The 22,131-nt window shown below is 44.3% G+C and overlaps 1 protein-coding gene and 1 long non-coding RNA gene across 5 annotated transcripts in view; one reads left to right on the forward strand and one right to left on the reverse strand.

The window, feature by feature from the left end:
- Window positions 1-21,278, reverse strand: part of LOC121868253 — a 25,156-nt gene extending 3,878 nt beyond the window's left edge. For 2 of the 4 annotated variants that reach the window (XM_042368620.1, XM_042368621.1), the window contains exons 1-2: window positions 20,776-21,133; window positions 12,090-13,909 (exon numbers count right to left, since the gene is read on the reverse strand). In XM_042368620.1, the coding sequence (XP_042224554.1) occupies window positions 12,090-13,299 (1,210 nt within the window). In that variant the 5' untranslated portion in view covers window positions 13,300-13,909; window positions 20,776-21,133. The other 2 variants (XM_042368619.1, XM_042368618.1) reach the window with 2 other exon arrangements.
- Window positions 1-22,131, forward strand: part of LOC121868258 — a 30,001-nt gene that overhangs the window by 5,026 nt on the left and 2,844 nt on the right. The window lies entirely within an intron of this gene.

Below are 22,131 nucleotides of genomic sequence, written 5' to 3' on the forward strand. Positions count from 1 at the left end.
TGTCTCTGTCTGTCTCTGTTGTCTCTGTCTGTCTGTCTGTCTCTGTTGTCTCTGTCTGTCTGTCTCTGTTGTCTCTGTCTGTCTGTCTGTCTCTGTCTGTCTGTCTGTCTGTCTCTTTCTCTTTCGTTGGTTCGTTCGTCATTCTGTTTATCTCATATATTTCTATCTATCTTGTATTTCTATCTACCTATCTCTCTGCCCACCTCTCGCTCTGGTAACGCCACGACGACCCTGGTACGACCCTGCTGCCTTCAATCGTCACTCGAGTTCCTCTTCATTAGCCAGAGAAGGTCGTTGGTCTAATGGAGGTCGTGCTCTGTGTTGAAGGGGCTAAGTCCTGATGGCTTGGGCTGGGCTATGTTATGTTAGGTTAGGTCTCGTTAGGTTAGGTTAGGTTAGGTTGGGTTTGGTTAGGTTTCGTTAGGTTAGGTTTCGTTAGGTTAGGTTCCGTTGGGTTGGGTTAGGTTAGGTTTGGTTTCGTTGGGTTTCGTTAGGTTAGGTTCCGTTGGGTTGGGTTAGGTTAGGTTTGGTTTGGTTCGTGAACTTGAACTAGGACCAAGAATAAGTTGACTCAAAACATAGACGACGACACAAACACCAAACTTCTTATCTGTTTACACACACACACACACACACACACACACACACACACACACACACACACACACACACACTCTCACACACACACACACACACACCTCTGAACTTTATGGTGATAAGTGTCCCTCTTTCATCTTTCCTTCCCTACCATCCCCCTCCTCTCTCCCTACCTCCCCCCTCCCTACCTACCTGCCCCCATCTTCCACCTATCCCTCCTTACCCACCTCATCCCTCTACGTATATCCTCCTTCCTACCCCTTTCTCTATCCCTCCTTACCAACCTCCCTCCTCCCTCCTCCCCCCTACCATCCTTCCCTCAAACTTCACGTGAAATACCTTGGCAAATTAATCTGAAACTCTAATGGGAAGTATTGAGGTGAACAAAACTTAGCTGGTGTAAAAAAATATATATATATAATAAAATGTGACGGGAAAACTTGCTATGAAAATCGTATAGAAAATTAATAATACGAATATGTGTCAAGTTAATATAGCAAGTTTATATACTGGATTTATATAGAGTGAATGGAGAGAGAGAGAGAGAGAGAGAGAGAGAGAGATCTATTCCTCAGTGAGATATTAAAGAGATTTGCTGCTCCGTTACCTACATCAGTTCTCCCAAGTGGATTTATCTCTTATCTCCCGATCTTGATTTTTCTTTCTCACTCTTTAACCTAACCTAACCTAACCTAACCTAACCTACAGGTGACCGTCAAATATCCTGCACCAAACTGTATCTTATTTTGCATTTTATTTCTTGCTCAAGCTAGTTATATTATGGAGAGAGAGGGAGAGAGAGAGAGAGTTTACATATCGCATTACACTACTTAAGGAGGACCACCACGCACACACACGCATCCCACAGACTCTACCATAACCATGCTGTACCTTGGAAGGAAATTAGCGTAGGGGAATTTAAGAATCGATTAAATTTTGTTGTTGTTTTTATTGTTGTTTAAGTGGTGTGTGTTGTACGTTGATGCGAGTGTTGCCAAACCCCGGTGACTAATAGTAGTGGGGCACCGTGGGAGTAAGGAGCATTGTGGGTGAGCTTGAAGGTGACCGCCTCATCTGGCCACACTGGTTCAACCCCTTTCCCCCTGACAGTAGCTCACACTAGGTGGCTTAATTTGCATATTTCTAACCCCCATGGCTCTCTGGGTAACACGTCTTCTGAGTAGGTTGATTTGTTACGAGACTTTTAACCCTTTGAGGACGATGGTTTAACCCTTTGACGACCTAACCTAAGTAACCTCCTAACCTAATTTAACCTAATCTTACCAGACCTAACCTACCTCTAACTTAACCTAACTAATCCCTAAAGTAAACTAACTTACCTTTAACATCACTAACTTAACCTAAACTAACTTCAGAAGCTAACTTAAATTATCTTCAGCAGGCGACTGTTCGCTCGCCTTCTGCCAGGAGTGGAGGAGAAGATTAGGTTATCCACTCCCGCCAATAGTCAACTAGCCAGTAATTGTCAGCCCTCACAGGTGATTGTCAGCCCTCACAGGTGATCGTCAGCCCTCACAGGTGATCGTCAGCCTAGAGGTGATCGTCAGCTCGAGCGAACATCCGCTGGTGTATAATTTTACCGAGAGAGAGAGAGAGAGAGGCAGGCAGGCAGGCAGGCAGGCAGGCAGGCAGATAGATCAGTCAGTCACTCAGCCAGACACTTGTCAGGGCCGGGCCAGCTGTGAGGTTCAATTTAGCTGATAAATGGAGTCAGCAACTGGTTCATCCCCCCCCCCCACGGCCTGGTAAAGCGGAGGGGGGAGGGGGTTGCACTAAGAGGGTTATATAAGGAAACATTGATTGAATAAGGAGGAATGGAAGAGGAAGAGGAGAGGAGAGGAGAGGAGAGGAGAGGGTTATATACACACACGCAGTGAAGGATTGAGTGAGAAAAGCCAGAGAAAAGTCACACCAAAACCCCACTATATAATACCTTGGCTGCCTCACGTATTGACGTTGATTTTAACACCTACCATTATTTTCCCCGCCTTCACCTCTTAAATATTCACCGGTCATAATAATTCTCGCCTTGTTGTTTCATTAATCACTAAAGTATTCTAAGGTGTTGGTCATTACTGTATGTGTTGTTTATACGACTTTAAAGGCTCTAAAATTCGGTCTAATATATATAGGTAATGAGTCTGTTAGCTGATTAATATATGCATAAGGTCTTGAAAAGGTTGGGTAATGTATTTCGTAATTGGTAGGTCCAGTGTATATTTTTTTTTGGAAAGCCGATACATTATTTATATATCTATTACTTAATGTTTATAGACTAAGTTCTATCCGCTTTGCAGTTCACAATTGTCCTTATTATAACGAACACTGTCCGTAATATAACGCACAAGGCTCGTACGGACTGGATCATAATCTGGGTTTTTTTATAAGCTTATCAAGACCTCCCCCAAATTGAAGTCTTTATCAAAGTTATCAAACACGCAATCGCCCGCCAAAGAGCGAATCAAACTTTTAAATAAAACATCAAACGACGACTAAAGAGTTGATCCTTACTCACCGTAAGACTAAATTGCTATAGAGTTCGTTAAAAATAAGAGAAAAAAAATATATATTCGAGAGAGAAACTTCTTCACCTCTACCGAGTATTGGAACATGGCGGCTAATTACCTCCGATCACAACATTACGGGGTGACTTAACTTTTAATAAATTACAAAATAAGGTTAAAAGCGGCTTATTTTACATGTTCATATATATTTTTTCCTCTTTGGTTCTGAAGTCAATAATTATTTAGGCGTTAGTGAGAATAATAATAATAATGACAATAATAACAATAATAATAATAATAATAATGATAATGATAATGATAATAATAATAATAATAATAATAATAATAATAATGTCTGCTCCTCGTTTAAGGTGTAGAAGCTTTTGCCAACACAACAACCACACCCTGAGCTAACGAGCTACGTGACCCAGTGTCAAGGAATAGTCCGAGAAGACCGGACAACTCGCCAACTGCACTGGCTAACCAGTGCAGCGTCTTTCTGACGTTGGCACTAGTCTGCCCGGTTTGCAGTCGGGCTAACTCGTATTGACACACACACACACACACACACACACACACACGGTCAGGGAAACATGAAAAATGGCTTGTTTTTTTTAGTCTTGATGAAATATGTAAAAACCTGTTGGCGGGAACAGGTGGTTGTGTCAGGCGGTGAGTTATAACAGCCTGGCTCGCCCTACACCAGGGGAGGCTATTGTGTTAATTAATATATACATGTAGTTAGGTTATCACTCATCACCTGAACATTATCCACCCTAATGCTAACCTAACCTAACCTATGAATTAAACATCCTCATGCTAACCTAATGTGTGTGCGTGTGACTGTGTGAGTCTGTGAGTGTCTGTGTCTGTGTGAGTGAGCCACCATCACTAAGAGTCCATCACTTGTTGCTGGGCAGCTTCACACACCGATGACCAGCAGTGACACACACACACACACACACACAATATCATACATGTAAGTAAAGTTAAATTCTTCATTATTCCTCTGAAACATAAACAAACAAACGCGTATCCGAAACCTCTTTTAAACACCTCGACTTCCTCTCACAAACAACAACAATAACAACACAAGGAAGCACCACACTATAATACTACTAAATCGTACAAATACATCGTCTTCTTGTAAAGGAGAAGTGATATAAAGACAAGCATTTGGGATAGACGGAGCAGAAGCCAGGGCCAGGGGAGGGAAATCGGACGCTTGTGTCATTGAGTTAAGTGACCAATCTCTTTGACAGAAAATGGGAAATTCCGCTAGACTGAACCGAGCTTGTAATATAATTAGTGTATGTATGTATGTATGTATGTATGTATGTATGAAGAGAAAATGTCTTGACAGATCTCGTTCCAACTTAACAACTTTACACACTTTAATCTCCTATAACAACCATATGACAGACGCGGCATTATGAGTGTCATGTGTTGGCATATGACAGTGTAAAGTAGACGTGTCATAACACTTCGTCATGTCTCTTTTGTTAATGGTCACTTCAGTTAAAATGGCATAGAAAAACACAGGTTAATGATATGACTCGAGAAAGGTGTGTGTGTGTGTGTGTGTGTGTGTGTGTGTTAGTACAACTTTACACCCCCACTACCACACCCTACATCACCACACCACCACCACACCCCCCACTACCACACCCTACATCACCACACCACCACCATGAACTCCCACCACACCCCTACATCACCACACCACCACCACACCCCCACACACACCCATCACCACACCACCACCACACCCCCACTACCAAGAATCTTACATCACCAGCACCACCACCACACTTCACTACCACACCCTACATCACCACACCACCACCACCACACCCCCACTCACCACAATCTCTACATCAACACACCACCACCACACCTCTGCACTACCACACATCACCACACCACACACCCCCTATTACTACGCCCTACCACACCTCCCCATCACACTTCACTACCACCCTCCCCCATTACCACACCCTACATCACCACACCCCCTCCACTACCACACCCTACACCACCACCACATCTTTACTCCTGACGGGGGTGTAGGTATCAGCACTCGTGGGTCAGGTGCCGGCGACGCTGAGAGTGTCTGATAACTCAACACCCGGGGTACGATTACCTGGTTCCTGTGGTCAGTTACCGTCAGGGACAGATAGACGGATGCATCAATAACCTACCCTCTGTCTTGCCTGTCATCTAGTGAGTTGGCAGTGTGGGAGGGAGGTTGTGTTGGCGAGGTAGGTGCGGTATCCTCTTTAAACCCGGGTTGTGTACCATCTGCTGCCCTGACCAGGTCTCACCCTGAATTGTGTCATCACTACCACCACCTAGCACCCTCTACTATCACCTACCACTATTGTACCATCACCAACCATGCTCTTGACCTGGCATGACCTTCTAGTACGACCCTGACCTGACCTATGACACGACTTTGTTTACATCTTCAACTGATCACTAGTGGCTCCAACATGACCCAACCTGACCTAGCGTGACCCAGGTAATGAGTAAAGGGGGTTACAACATTTTATAATTGAACCGTAAATAATACAACTGTTGTTATTTTCTGCCTGTTGTAATTATCGTTATGTTCGTTTAAGTTAATTACGGTTGTGAGGGCGTAGGTTAATTACATTCCTGGTGTATTACTTTACCTTTGATTATAAATTAACAGGTAGAGTAATTACGGAGCAACAGAAGATTAAACACCCCAACGTTACCTGGTGAGTAGCTTAGGTTAGGTTTGGGTTAGAGAAGTCGACCTTGACTACACTGGAGTAGGACTTGGCGTTTAGAGCAGCTTTTAGTCGCTTGGTCCCTATATAGACGAATTACAAGGCTCCCCAACACACACACACACACACACACACACTGCTTTACCACCACACCACCACCAACACCCCCACCACTACTACAACCATTACCACCACACCACCACCAACACCCCTGCCACTACTACAACCATTACTACAACCATTACCACCACACCACCACCAACACCCCTGCCACTACTACAACCATTACCACCATCACTACCAACACCTCACCACATTACAAATTTATTACCACCACACCACCACCAACACCCCTGCCACTACTACAACCATTACCACCATCACTACCAACACCCCCAATTAATTACTACAACCATTACCACCACACCACCACCAACACCCTGCTACAACCATATTACCACCACCACCACCAACACCTCTACACTACTACAACCATTACCACCACCACTACCAACACCCCCACCACACTACTACAACCATTACCACCACACCACCACCAACACCCCCACCACTACTACAAACTATTACCACCATCACTACCAACACCCCCACCACTATTACAACCATTACCACCAGCACCACCACCAACACCCTGCTACAATCCATTACCACCACACCACCACCAACACCCCCACCACTACTACAACCATTACCACCATCACTACCAACACCCCCACCACTACTACAACCATTACCACCACACCACCACCAACACCCCCACCACTACTACAACCATTACCACCACACCACCACCAACACCCCTGCTACAACCATATTACAAACTCATCTCCAGTGTCTCTATGGAAACAGGCCATCACCCACATGAAGGAAAAGATGTAGTTTTATGCTGTATTGCTGTTGTCTGTTTGTCCGTCCGTCAACAAGGAGGTTTCCGCATGATAGCCTGTGTTTGTTGAGTGACCTCCATCAAGCCTCGCCTGTGTTTGTTGAGTGACCTCCATCAAGCCTCGCCAACACAGTGTTTACCTGTGTAGAGTGGCTGGATCACGTCAACTTTAGCCACCCTAGTTTATTTCGCCTGAGGGTTAATCACACTAAACCTAACCTAACCGAACTGATCTAACTTAACCTAACTTACCACTCTCTAACATTCTAAATTTGGCTTTTATGTGTTCATGGCCAAATTCAATTCACAATTTGGCCATACGTGAACACTTTGGCCATACGTGAACACTTTGGCCATACGTGAATGATTAAAAACAAACAAACACTGAATATCTCTTACTATTTATCTTATTCAAATCTGTTCGAATATATATCGAATATATACTGTATATGACGTCATTCACAACATGGAAAGTTTTATGATATATATATATATATATATATGTGTGTGTGTGTGTGTGTGTTTTACGTAACCAAATATTTTCTGGGAAGTTATTAGATAAGGATGATGGTGGTAGTGAAGATGGCGGTAGTGCTGGGGAGGTGATAATGTGGTAGTGATGGAAGGGGTGTGGTGGAGGGAGTGGTGACAGTGGTAGTGGTGGTGGTAATAGTAGTAGTGTTCCCAGCTATAATCTCCAGGTGTGTGTGTGTGTGTGTGTGTCGGGTAACCATGGTGATTATATGAGAGAGAGAGAGAGGGCACAGTTGACACGTTGATAGAAAAAAACAAACAAAAAAACATCGTAATTCCCTCATTCCTTTCCCTCTCGCTCCCCCCCCCCGTATCCCTCCCTCCTGTTTACCTCTCTCGCTCCCCTTGATGTAATTGGCTTCACTTCACGCCATTATCAGCCAATTCCTCATCACGTAACGTTTGATGGCTGGATCGATACATCGACCGACGTTTTACCTAAGGAGATGAACGATTCGCCTTTGTTTTCTTTATCGATCCGATGGGATGGAGAGAAGAGAGCCTATTGGCTCAGAAGATGGAAGACGGTGTAGGAGGAAGGTAAGGGTTGGGAAGTGGGAAATAAAGAGGGAGATTGATAGCAGGTGGGCTGTCCACCTTGCGGGGACGTTTTCTTTATCTGTAACGCGTTTTTCCTTATATTTACTCGTATACGGTTACTAAAGACATTTTATTGCATTTATTGTTTTTTTTTCTTATAAGAGATGCAGTATTATAATCTACATAACAACAGTGGCACAGTAGACAATATTTTTACTTAAATTAGCGATGCTCTTTTTGTTTTCAGTACCTATAGCTTCTCTTATTCTGGTGATGCTACTGGGATATTGTAGACGATATATTAGATAAACTGGTTTCTCTATAAAACAATAATGTAGAAAATAATGTAGTGTAGAAAACATTTTAGGTTAAACTAACGATGTTATTTTCTTTTTCCTGTAGGTGGCGAATTATTTTTTACATATATTGTTATAGAATCTAGAGTTTTTAAGACGTCAAAATCACGTACACTACTTCAAATAAATACAAAATATATTAGTTTCTCACAAAAGAGGGGAGGTATTATGCTTGTTAAAGATAAAACAATTAGGTTTAAAAGAGATGCGCTTCGAAACATCTCGGGTTGAAGGAGCAGAGAAAACCAATATAAAATGGTCTGTTATTAGGTCCGGAATTTCCTAATATTATTTCTTATACACACAAATTCTTTAGACAAAATTATATCCTCAATTTGTACTGTAAGGATATGATAAAATACGATGTTAGATAATAAGAAAAAAGACTAAGTAAAACGTTGTGGGTTAAAGAAGCAATGCTCTTTTGTCTTTCACCATCCCCAGGTGCTTCTTTAAGGGGATCTTGATTTACTGAATAAAGACGACTAATAGACTTCTCATTGTGGAGAAAGAGCTGAAGGATTTTAGAGGTGTTTTTATTACCAAGAAAGGAAATAATAATATACGTAGTGCGCTTAGATTCACGAACGGGTGATGATAGCGGCCATAGCGTTCATTATTTAGTTTACTTTTATTCCTTTAGTTTATTCTCGTTAATTTTAGTTCATCTTTGTTTTACTCTATTCATTGGTATTTTTTTGCCTCTCTATCTCTTGTCTGTCTGTCTCTCGCGTGAGTTACCCTAGCCATCTCACCGATCGTGGACTCTTGCCTCTCACACAACTACTCACATCGGATTCAATTTTCCTCCAATTTCCTCATCTCCTGCGCCAATGTTACGATTCTCCATAGCCTGGGAACAAGAAAGCTAGGTAGGGTACAGTCTCAGGGTAATTTAGACGTCATATATGTTCATTATCTTTGTGTTATTGTTCTAGAGATTCAGGCAGATATGTTCTTCAGTTATGTTGTTCACTGTAGAACAATACTAAGAACATGACTTATATAATACGTCTGTTATATAACCTTCCACCTCCCCCTGTATAACCTTCCACCTCCTCCTGTATAACCTTCCACCACCCCCTATATAACCTTCCACCACCCCCTGTATAACCTTCCACCACCCCCTGTATAACCTTCCACCACCCCCTGTATAACCTTCCACCACCCCCTGTATAACCTTCCACCACCCCCTGTATAAACTTCCACCTCCCCCTGTATAACCTTCCACCACCCCTGTATAACTCCTTCCACCGTCCCCTGTATAAACTTCCACCTCCCCTGTATAACCTTCCACCACCCCCTGTATAAACTTCCACCTCCCCTGTATAACCTTCCACCACCCCTATATAACCTTCCACCACCCCTGCATAACCTTCCACCACCCCCTGTATAACCTTCCACCACCCCCTGTATAACCTTCCACCACCCCCTGTATAAACTTCCACCTCCCCCTGTATAACCTTCCACCTCCCCCTGTATAACCTTCCACCGCCCTCTGTGGCAGGTGAAGGAGCCAGGATAATCGAGATGAGTGCGAGACGTGTGAGAGTGTGTAGTGCATATCCCACCACTTTCACACCCAGCACGTGAGAGAGGGAGGAGGATAATAGGGGAGTGGGGAGGTGAGGGGTGAGAGAGTGGGGGAATGAGGGAGGAGGTGAGGGAGTGAGTGAGTGAGAGGGAGGGGGTGAGGGAGTAAGTAAGGGGATGAGAGAGTAGGGAGTGAAGGAGTGAGGGAGTGAGTGAGTGAGGGTGAGAGCATGGAGTTACAATACCTGCTCCCCATGTTGGTCGTCCATCCAATTAGACCATTGTCTTGGCAGGGAGAAAAAGAAGGACTTTTTAATATCATCAGTCGGGGGAATTCACCTTTTGACAACCCAGTACAGACAAGGAACACATTCACAGAGGTCCCTACACTGTGTTCCTCTTAAGGCAGACAGGAGCACTTTTTTGTGGTAGAAAGGAGCATCTTGTTGTGGTAAAAAGGAGCATCTTGTTGTGGTAAAAAGGAGCATTTTGTTGTGGTAGAAAGGAGCATCTTGTTGTGGTAGAAAGGAGCATTTTGTTAAGGTAGAAAGGAGCATCTTGTTGTGGTAAAAAGGAGCATTTTGTTAAGGTAGAAAGGAGCATATGTGAGAAAGGAGCATATTATGGTAGAAAGGAACATCTTAAGGTAGAAAGGAGCATTTTATGGTAGAAAGTAGCATATTATGGTAGAAAGAAGCATCTTAAGGTAGAAAGGAGCATCTTATGGTAGAAAGGAGCATATTATGGTAGAAAGGAGCGTGTTGTTATGATAGAAAGGCACATCTTGTTAAAGTTGATTATAAGAGCAATTTTGATGTTCTTCTGGCATCCAACTTCCCATCACAAGTTTATGTGAGTCAATTTATCTCATTTTTCAAATTAAAGGTAAATTAAAATTATACAACTTTGGTGGAAATCCAGTTAGATACGTCCTCTCATATACCTAATGAAGGGAATTAATTAACAAACGGTTCTTTGAGATTCCCGCACCATTGATATACCGAGCCAATTAGATAACGTTCGCCGCGCATCTCAACACCTGAATCCAGATACTAGACTACAAGAACGCGGGTTTGTTGAACAGTGGTGGGCAGCAAGAGGTGGTTATTGTGGTGGGCGGCAAGAGGTGGTTATTGTGGTGGGCGGCAAGAGGTGGTTATTGTGGTGGGCGGCAAGAGGTGGTTATTGTGGTGGTGGCAGCGTCAAGGACCCTGAGTATAACAGAACCTCCCCCCCTCCACCACACCTCCCTCATCCCCACCAGACATAACAGTCGGTGCCAACGTCCAATTAAACAAGGGTATACGAGCTTTTACATAGTAGGTCAAACGAACTGACCCCAACTGCCTCGTACCATCAAAGACTTGTGTTGCGTTTGATGATATACATTAATGTAAACAACAGTAAACAGGTATGTTACAATGAGCCTGTGTGTGTGTGTGTGTGTGTGTGTGTGTGTGTGTGTGTGTGTGTGTGTGTGTGTGTGTGTGGTGTTTTGATAATCTTGGGAGCTACACCAAAGTTAATTATTGGCTGATATTGGAAGGTGAGAGAGAAAGAAGGGAGGTGGGGAGAGGGGCGAGGAGGTGGGGGTGTAGGAAGGGATGGAAGAGTGGGAGAGGGAGGTGTAGTGGAGGACTAAGGAGAGATAGGGAGGAGGAAAGAGGCCGAGAGTGAAAGGGAGGGGTGTAGGGGGGACGAAGGAGGGGGAGGAAGTGGAAGGGAGAGATAAGGGAGGGAGGTAGACAGGGAGAGATAGGGGTGATGCTAGGGTAAGGTTTCTTGGTCGTCTTGACGTAATTGCATTTACAGGATTTCGCTAATCAACCGTGAGAAAGAGAGGAAGAGGAGGAGGAAGAGTGAAAGGCGGAGGAGAAGGAAGAAGAAAAAGAGGATAAAGAAGAGGAAAATGAAGAGGAGAAAGAGGAGGAAACTGAAGAAGAGGAAGAAAAATAGGAGAAAGAGGATGAAAAGTAAAATGAAGGAAGAGAAGAGGCAGGAATAGTTTAATCCCATGAATATGCCTCAGGCCTCGTGAGTGACTGACTCCCTGAGTATGATGAGTCAGTCCCTTGAATACCAAACTGAGTCGCCTTCCTCGCCGTCGTAACAAAAACTCAGGAATGTTACAGTTTAGGTTAAGTCTCGTACAAGTTAGGGTTGAGGTATCTAACAGGACAGTGTCGTGGTTTTAAAGTTGGTATGACATAGATTTTTTTAGGCCAATAGACACAAAATAATAATTAATCTTTTTACAGACACAGACAGACACACTTTTAGGTCCATGTCTTGTCCTGTTAAATATACAAACCACAAGTGCCAGTAGTTGAGGGGTACTCACCGGACTTGCCAACGCCATCACTGCCGAACACCGCCACCTTCACGGGCTCCGGCGTCGCCTGGATAGATCCTCTTCGACTGTTGCTGGTGACTATGGACGCCCGACGGACCCCCGGGAGACCAGGAGGCGCCAGAAGACCCGTCGAGGGAGTGGAGGGTTCATCTGCGTCAAGTTCGGTGTATCCCACGGCTCCCTCCACGTCAGACTCCAGGCCGGCCGTGTAGTCAGAGTCAACGTCTGTGCCGTGTCCTCGCGTTGTGTCGGCCTCGGTCTCGGACTCTTGGAAGTCGGACTCTTCTGTCTCGTCGAAGACTTCAAGGCCAGCGTCTCGGAAAGCACTGAGAGACGGCCTTATGTAACCGCGTTGGCGTCGTCTTTCACCCCGCGGGGAGCCGTAGCGGAGAGACTTATGTTTCTTAGCGGCGGCCTGGGCGAGGCAGTCACAGAAGGGGAAGTCATCGTGCTCACAGTGGAAGCTGGACGTACCGCCTACCTTCTCGTTTAGACACTGGCAGAAGGGGAAGTCGTCGTGGCCACAGTCAATGAAGATGTCGTTTTCTGAGTCGTGCGATAAGTCGTCACTCCGCACACTGTCGTCGCTGTACCCGGAGCTGGTGGTGCTACACGACTCCCAGCTGTCGCTCCGCCAGAGGGTCTCGTGGGTCAGACCAGACCTCACCTGTGAGCCGTTGTCCTCTGGTCTTACGACGATTTGCGGGCTAATAGTATTGTTATCGCAGCTGGTACAGGTCCCAGACGCTGTTTCTATTGCACTCAAGTTGTCGAAACTCCTGTTATGTTCCCCACAAGTTGTAGAGCGTCCTGCGTGATCCTGACTAGGTCCAGAGTCTGCCCGAGGCTCACCTGTACCATCACCACACTCCCGGGACACTTGCTCACCTCCAGGACTCATCTGAGCTGTGTCACACGTTTCTGGTTCCGGTAAATCAACACCACTCGGGATATTTCGACCACCATCACTGAATCTTAAAACTGCTCGGCTTTCACAACAAACTTCAGGATCCACTTGTTGAATCCCCACGCTGTCTCCAGGGGAACACACTTGACTTGAACCAGGCGAGGCGTGCGCTTGGTGGCGTGTGGAGGCGTGTGGGAGGCATTGAGTTAGGGTCACTGTGTCCTGAGGTGGAGAGGAACCAGAGCGGGGGTGCTGATTGTCACATCCCTGCACCGTCATCGCCTCCGTCATCCTTCACCTCCCACAACAAGCTCAAGTTCCTACGAGGTTGTCCTTAACTCCTTCACCACACAATGTAGCACTAAATGAAACACCTTTATCTTACTAAACATGAGGTGCGTCTATATACAAGAACTTCACCTCTCAACAACACATCACCCTGGAGAGTGAAGAAGTCATTTGGTGGAACTCTTGGGTGTGTGTTTACCAGTTCCCTCATAACACTTCACTGCTCTCCTCCCCTCTTATGCTACTTATAATGGTCACCTTCAGAGCATCAATATTATCACCATATCTTTCTCTCCGTGTTGGGTCTTCAAGGAGGTGTGTCTCTATTGATCTCCCAGTGGTGATCTTCCTGTAGTGATTGGTGGCTCTCTCTCTCTCTCTCTCTCTCTCTCTCTCTCTCTCTCTCTCTCTCTCTCGCGTGTCTTCACTGATCTCCTCACTCACTCGCAATCTCCTCACACTTCCTGTCTCTTGCTACCATCACTTGTCACCATCAACGTCACCTGTCACCATCAACTGCCACCAACGTCACCATCAACTGCCACCAACGTCACCATCAACTGCCACCAGCGTCACCATCATTCTGACTTTACTCCCTCCTCCAAGCTGCTCCCTGTTTAAAATAGATAAAAAATAATATTGATTTTTTATTTTATTTTCTAATCACGAGCATTTATTACGCAGATTAAAAGTGGGATTAATGCTCATTTTTACAGAGCGTGAAGGAGGGAGGGGCGGGAGGGAAGATGAGGGAGGGCGGGAGGGAAGATGAGGGTTGGAGAGAGGGGAGGGAGGGAGTAGGGGCTGAGAGAGAGGGGGGGGGGCTGAAGGAGGGAGAGAGGCCTGAGGGAGGGCTGAGAAAGGGAGGGAGGATGAACACTGTATTTTTCATGTCTTTGTAAATATTAATCTATAAATAGAAAAATAATGAAAAGATCCGAATGATAAGAAGATGACTGTAGAGAGAAAAGAGAATACTGTTATATACTGTAGAATGATAAAAGAATATTTGATAGAGTGACAGTAAATAACTAAAGAAGAATCATTTAGTGACTTAAACAAACCAATCTCTCTCTCTCTCTCTCTCTCTCTCTCTCTCTCACTCAAGGTTAATCATCACATCACCTTTACCACTCTCAGGTCCCCCGTGACGTACAGTAGATGATGACGCCACCAGGTATGAGAGAAGCAACCAACCCGCGTTTTATTTATTTATTTATTTATTTATTTGTTAGTTTGTTGTTTGTGTCTGGTTATGTTTGTGTTATTAAGGACAGTGTACTGTGTGTGTGTTTGTGTGTGACTTGATGCGTAGGTGGGAGTGTACAGATATGTATGTATGAATGATTGTGTGTGTGTGTGGCTTGATGAGCATGTATGTATGTATGACTGTGTGTGTCCCGATATGCATAGACGTGCATATTAATATTCAACCAACACACACACACACACACACACACACACACACACACACACACACACACACACACACACACACACACACATACACACACACACACACACACACACACACACACACACACACACACACACACACACACACACATTTACTGTCCGCCTTTTGCTTCCTGTCTGTCTCCTCCTTTGTGATAAACTTCCTCCACCCACAAACTACTCCACCACCACCATTAATTCTCCCACCACTACCCTCCACCATTACTCCCACCATTACCTCCAAGGCCAATTACCTCCATCACTACCTCCTCCACCACTACTCCCACCATTACCTCCACCACTACCTCCTACCATTACCTCCACCACTACCTCCACCATTACGCTCCACCAATACCTCCACCAATACTCCTCCACCACTACCCTCCACCATTACTCCCACCACTACTTCCACCCATTACGGGCCCACCAATACCTCCACCAATACCTCCAATTAATTACCCTCCACCAATACCTCCACCACTCACCTCCACCATTACCCTCCACCACACCTCCATCACTACCCTCCACCATTACGCTCCACCAATACCCTCCACCAATACCCTCCACCACTACCCTCCACCAATACCCTCCACCACTACCCTCCACCATTACCCTCCAACACTACCCTCCACCATTACCCTCCAACACTACCCTCCACCATTTCAGTAAAATAGAAAACGCAAGAAATTAACATCCAACAAAGTAGGATGAAGACAGATATACACCACAGTGGACCCCATAGAGACGACCATCACCCTTCCTCACCACGACAAAGACGACCTTCTGTTGGAGTGGTAGATAGGTCGTCACAGCCCCCACACAACCTCCCCGACAGGTGGATTCACAGGTAACAGACTATTGATTAGTTTCCTCTCTCTGAATAAGACCAGGGGAGTATATATTTAGACCAACCCGCCCTCACTATTTTGGTTTTGGTGGGTCAGGGTGGGTCAAGGGTGGGTCAGGGTGGAGCAGAGTGGGTCAAGGTGTGCTAAGGTGGGTCAGGGTGGAGCAGAGTGGGTCAAGGTGTGCCAAGGTGGAGCAGAGTGGGTCAAGGTGTGCTAAGGTGGGTCAAGGTGTGCCAGGGTGGGTCAGGGTGGAGCAGAGTGGGTCAAGGTGTGCTAAGGTGGGTCAGGGTGGTTTACAATAAAGTACTGTATAACACTCTCCTGTATAGCGTTTGTCGTCAATTTCTAAACAAGAATTCTGTGAATCCATAACACCATTCCTTGTTTGTATAGGTGGGCAGCAGCTGGTGTAGTGAGCCACCTGTCCTGTGTGATGGATGAGGGTGGTGGTGGTGGTGGTGGTGGTGGTAGGTTTGGTCACTACACACCACCAACTATGACTACTACCAACTACGACCACTACCAACTACGGCCACCACCACTACCCCCTACCACCACTACCACCACTACCACTACCACCACCACTACCACTACCACCACCACTACCACCACCACCACCACCACCACCACCCTACCACCACACCACCACCACCCACCACCCACTAACACCACCACCACCACCACCACACCACCACCACACCACCACCCACCACTCCACCACCACCCACCACCCCACCCACCCACCACCACCACACCACCACCACCACCCTACACCCTACCTACCTACCACCACCCACCTACCTACCACCACCTACCTACCTACCTACCACCACTACCTACCTACCACCACCTACCACCACCACCACCACCACACAGCTGAGAGGGTCAAGGTGGTAGTGAGTGACCCTCGTTCATACCTTGGATTCCTAGCACGGTACACACCTCGCCCGATACTGTGCGTGTGTGGCGTTCAAAGTGTGTCAATGTCATTATGCTTTAACTCTGAATCCCTGAAGTCAAATTCGCTATATACCACATTGCACACACTCACTCACACACACTCACACACACACACACACTCACACACTCACTCACAGTATCCCGCCTCCTGTAAACTCTCCTAACGAGCTCTTAACACCTGTGGAGCCTCGCCAAGGTGCAGAGTAAACAGGAGTTAACGACATGTGGTGATAAACGAGTGAGAGAAGAGGAGGTGAGGGCGTGTAAAGATACCTCGGGATATTATTGTGTCTGGGTGTCAGTAGTGTCGTTCGTAGCTTAACTTTAATAAACAAAATTAAGTCAATATGAATGTTGTGTTGATATTAGCGCCTATATTTGACAACGGGAGTGAGGCTACGCTAGAGGAAGAAACAACGCGAAAGGGAATACTTATACTCGCAGTGTTTATTCTTGACTATTGTAAAATCCGCGTACAGTTTGGCAGAATGTACACCTATGCGGCCACGGCGTGTAGTGATTGGCTCCATGGCTAACTTGTTCACTCGACTCTCCTATTAAAAGATTAGGTCATAATTAACCCCCAGGATGTGTTGGTTTAATATGACTTACAACGGTTAAGATACGTTTAATAAGTTAGGTTTTGTAAGTAGAGTTGTAAGTTTAGATTGTTATAAGTAAATCTAAGTTAAATTAGGTTAAGTAAAAGTTAGGTTCGGTTAAACATGGTTAGGATGTTAACTAGGCTATATCAGAATAACTTAAGCTATAACATGAAAGATGCGACTTACACATGGTGATGGACGTGGACCAATCAACTCACATCTTGCCCGCATACGAGTGGATTCTGCTCGTAAGCGTCCCGGGGAGTAGGGAGGGAAGGGGTGGTGGTGGGTGATCAACAGTGAGATCAATATGATAGTCACGGCCACGGCCCCTCCCCCTCCCTCTCACCCCCCACGCTGGCCTCGGGGTACGGAGGTGGTAGAAGCACCTCAGGTCATATAAGGTCAGTCAACTAAGGTTACAGTAGGTCACCCCAGACACGAAACAGATTGTACGACACAAAATTTTAATCAACTAAATTTATCCCGACAAGAATCAGTGATTTTAAAAGATTGAGTAATTTCCTAACTTGATGACATACAAATTTAATTAGTTTATTGGTGGATATTAACAACCGTATGTAAGAAAGTTTGGATCACCAAGATTATTTAGCCTCCCATGGCTTATTTCACCTGACGATTAAATATCCTAATGCTATCTAGGGTGTTAGGTTAGGTTTCCATGAGTTAGGTTAGGTTTGGTTGAGTTAGGTTAGATGAAATAAGCTGAGGTGCCTAATCTTAAGGTAATCTTTAAAAAAATTATCCCCCATGCACGAAAAGCCTACATTAGACAGGTCACAAGGGGCGGGTAAAATTATGTCGCCTTACCGTCGCCTAAACCATAACATAACCTTCCAGGAGGCGAGTAATGAAGCCGTGGAGAAAATTATTAAAAGTGATTACGGGGTCATTTAACTTGGCTTATTAAACATATTTTCTTTTACTCCTGTAACCTTTCAATAGTGTTAAAGTGTTTGTGTTGATATCCTGGTTAAAATCACAGTAGATAAAAACACTAAGAAAATATCCACATAATAATTTGGTTTCGACGCCCCAGAAAAAAAGTTGAAATTTAAGTTCATATGTAGGTGTTGGTGACAGGTGGGGTTGTATAGCTGATTTCCTCGTTAATTACAAGTTAGGAACGGGTGAAGTTAGGGACTGGTGGAGTTAGGGACTGGTGGAGTTAGGGACTGGTGGAGTCAGGGACTGGTGGAGTTAGGGACTGGTGGAGTTAGGGACTGGTGGAGTTAGGGACTGGTGGAGTTAGGGACTGGTGGAGTCAGGGACTGGTGGAGTTAGGGACTGGTGGAGTTAGGGACTGGTGGAGTTAGGGACTGGTGGAGTTAGGGACTGATGATGAAGTTAGGAAATCGTGAAGTTGTGGAATCGTTAAGTAATAGCCTCGTCAAGTAATGGAGTCGTGAAGTAAGGAAAGGAAAATAACAAACTAGAAGTAATTTACGGTTTGGTGAAGTAAAGAATGAACTGGTGAAGTAAAGAATGAACTGGTGAAGTAACATTTATAGTAACAGTACAAGAGAACACGTGTTTGTTGCTATACGATTTCCCGAGTCGATCATGTCACTGCTTTTGAGTTTTAGCCTACTTATTGACATGACACTTGACACACATGACACTTGACACACATGACACTTGACACACATGACACTCTCTCTCTCTCTCTCTCTCTCTCTCTCTCATAAATAAACACGCAGACATAAAACGGTCACCACTTTACCATGTCGTATTACATATTCACTACTGGCACAAAAATAAACACTGCCATCAAGAACGGAGGTGTGTCTCTTAAAAGCTCATGACTAAAACGTTCATATTCACGGTGAAAAAAAAAATCCTGAAGTCCTATAAAATCCCTTTGCATGTTAATGAATAATTGTGTTTGATGTTGGACGCCACTCTCAAATTATTGCCACCGTGACGTCATCGCTCGACTGTAATATCTATCATTTTAATCTGTCGGGTATTAGCTTATATATTACAATAAGATATTATTAATTAATATTTTAACAAGATGGTTAGAGAATGTGAGTGTACATATATACCGTATATAATGTCATCAAGGCAATATTATTATTATTATTATTATTATTTAAAGATTTTGGTAGCGTGTGTCTTGTGGTCTGAGCTTCCTAGAGAAATATTGGGTATTAAAGTAATGTTTGCGCCTATATTTTTTAGACGATTAAACTGAAGTGAACATTAATCAAATCTACATCATTAGTTATATTTGGCATCGTTAAAAAAGGCGGTTAATTTATCATTTGGTTCGGTCTGGATGGGTGATGCTCGTTGCCCGGGAAACCAAATATAGTTGACATTTAGCCATTTAGTCTAACGAAAAATTTTAGTTCAAACTTCAAAGATACAATGAACAAAGGACAATCACCTCGCATCGCTTATAATATTACGTAATAACATTGAACTGTGCTATAAAAACACTTATGTAATGACTTATCATATTAGATAATGGATTTTATTTTGGAAGTGCGACAAAAAACAACAATTGGCATCTGTCACTCTCGTCGTGTGGCGGGAAAACAAATGTTGGCAGATAATTAATTGTCCATTGGATCTCTCACCTGAGACCTCTAATTACTCAACCTGAACAACTGCTAACTCTGAACTACTGTACCTGTAATGCTGAACAACTGATGAAGCTGGACTTGTAAAACTGAATAAAGTTGGACTAGAAACACTGAATAACCTGGAAAGCTGAATTTGTAACACTGAATAAAGCTAGACTTGTAACACTGTATAAGTATCGCTATGAAAATTAATTGACTGTACAGCCATTTAAATCAACTTAAATTACAGTTATAGATAAATATATTTAGTCATTAATAGTTTCGTAGTTAATTACACACACACACACACACACACACACACAAGGTCAACCAGTCACATGTTGAGCAAGACTGTGGCAGCTCAGGTAACATCTGGTGGACATTATTCCTCTGGCTTCGCTGATCAAATACACCGCTCGAGTTACGTAACCTGGATTGACGTCACTTATTGTGAATGACGTCATAGGATTAGATTTTTTGCCTATAGCGTATTTGTTGTTGGCGTATTAGGCAACACCACACCATACAGTCAGTCACCATACTCCACTACTGTCACCACGCTCCACTAGTCACCAGGTAGCGATAATATAGTCACCACACTTCGTCACACGGTCACCAGGTATCATCACACAGCCACCACAGGGTCACCACTTCACCGCAGTTACCACAGTCACTATATGGTCACCACACTTCACCATACGGTCACCAAGCACCACAAAGAGACGAGTTGTGTCATGTGGATATCAGAATAATGCACACTAACGAGAGCAGTAACTCTCAAATGGTTAAAAGAGACGTAATGAAGTGAACAAAGGCCCTGACACCACTGAGAATAATGATGTGTCTACGGATAATAACTCAGTGGTACTCGGCTGTCAGTAACCCACTTGTTAATTATCTCGTTACGGTTAAGTATTTTGGATCGCAATTTTAACACTAATTTAGCTGTCAACTTTGCCTCAAAATTAAGCGAGACAGTTACACCTGCTTTCACTTCACCATTAAGGAGGAAAAACTCACCTCATAAACCAATGAGAATCCATCTTTACGTCGTAAGTTTAGTGACGCAGTTAATGTCGTTCTCACGTCACCAGTTAAGGAAAAAAAACACTGCTAACGAACCACTGAGAATCCATCACTGCGCCACATCATAAGTGAGGCAGTGAAATGCCGTTCTCACGTCACCAGTTAAGTAGGAAAAACACAGTTAACGATCCCTGGAGACTTCATCTTTGTGTCGCATCTTGAGTGAGAGACACCAAGGAGACTCACTCAGGAGAGAGAGATAGTCAGCGCACTAACCTTGGGAATCCATCTTAGAGTCGTAAGTGAGAGGGAACGGTTCTCATATATCCACTAGAGGGAGATTTATCAACTCACGAACCTTTGGGAAATCGGTGGAGCTGTGAGTAGTATGGGGGCGGCCGACAGTGCCCGGGGTCTGTCGGATACTGGCACTAATACACTGCCATACTGACACTCCCCTTACTGCCAGATGCCCTGCCCGCCTGCCAACCACACAGCCAATTAGGTAGTCACATGTTAGCAAGCCAGACAGACAGACAGTCGATTGTAACATTCTTTGAATACATTGGTCAGTACAGTAGTATGTACATCAATAGATTAGCTTAACCTATTCAAACTTCATTCTAACTTAACCTAACACCATTCTAACTTAACCTAACATCATTCTAAGTTAACCTAACATAATTTTAACTTAACCTAACATCATTATAACCTAAGTTAACCCAACGTAACCTAACCTTCACTACCACACACTACTACCACGAATTGCTTGAGTTGTGGAGATAAAATTCTTAAAGCCGATAATCTGTTACAACTCCTGCTTGCTACTGATGAACACCCAGACACACACACACACACACACACACACACACACACACACACACACACACACACACACACACACACACACACACACACACACACACACACACACACACACACACACACACACAAATTAGTCTTGTGTTTTGACTCTGTTCTTGTTTCCCGCCTTTTATCCTTGTCTGTGTTGCTGTGTTTGTTTACTTTTCTCGTGTTCTTATCCCCATGTTTTTTTACCTTCAATCTTCACTTCAACACACACAGAGCAACTTATTTCACCTGGGGGTTAGGTTAGGTTAGGTTGGCGTCAGAGTGGTTAATCTTAAGGTGAAATAAGATGGGGGTTGTCTAATCTTTAGGTGAACTCCGTAACCTGGTAGAGGAGTCTTATTATAGTGTTTGTATTTGTATTGGTTTTGTGTACATGTATATATAAGCACATACGATAAGATTTACTGTTCATACACGTGTTGTATAGTTTATGTATATGTGTGTGAATAGTGCATGTATATCTGCATTTAATTATCT

The sequence above is a fragment of the Homarus americanus genome, unplaced genomic scaffold (genome assembly GCF_018991925.1).
Source record: "Homarus americanus isolate GMGI-L3 unplaced genomic scaffold, GMGI_Hamer_2.0 scaffold19318, whole genome shotgun sequence".
Classification (NCBI taxonomy): domain Eukaryota; kingdom Metazoa; phylum Arthropoda; class Malacostraca; order Decapoda; family Nephropidae; genus Homarus; species Homarus americanus.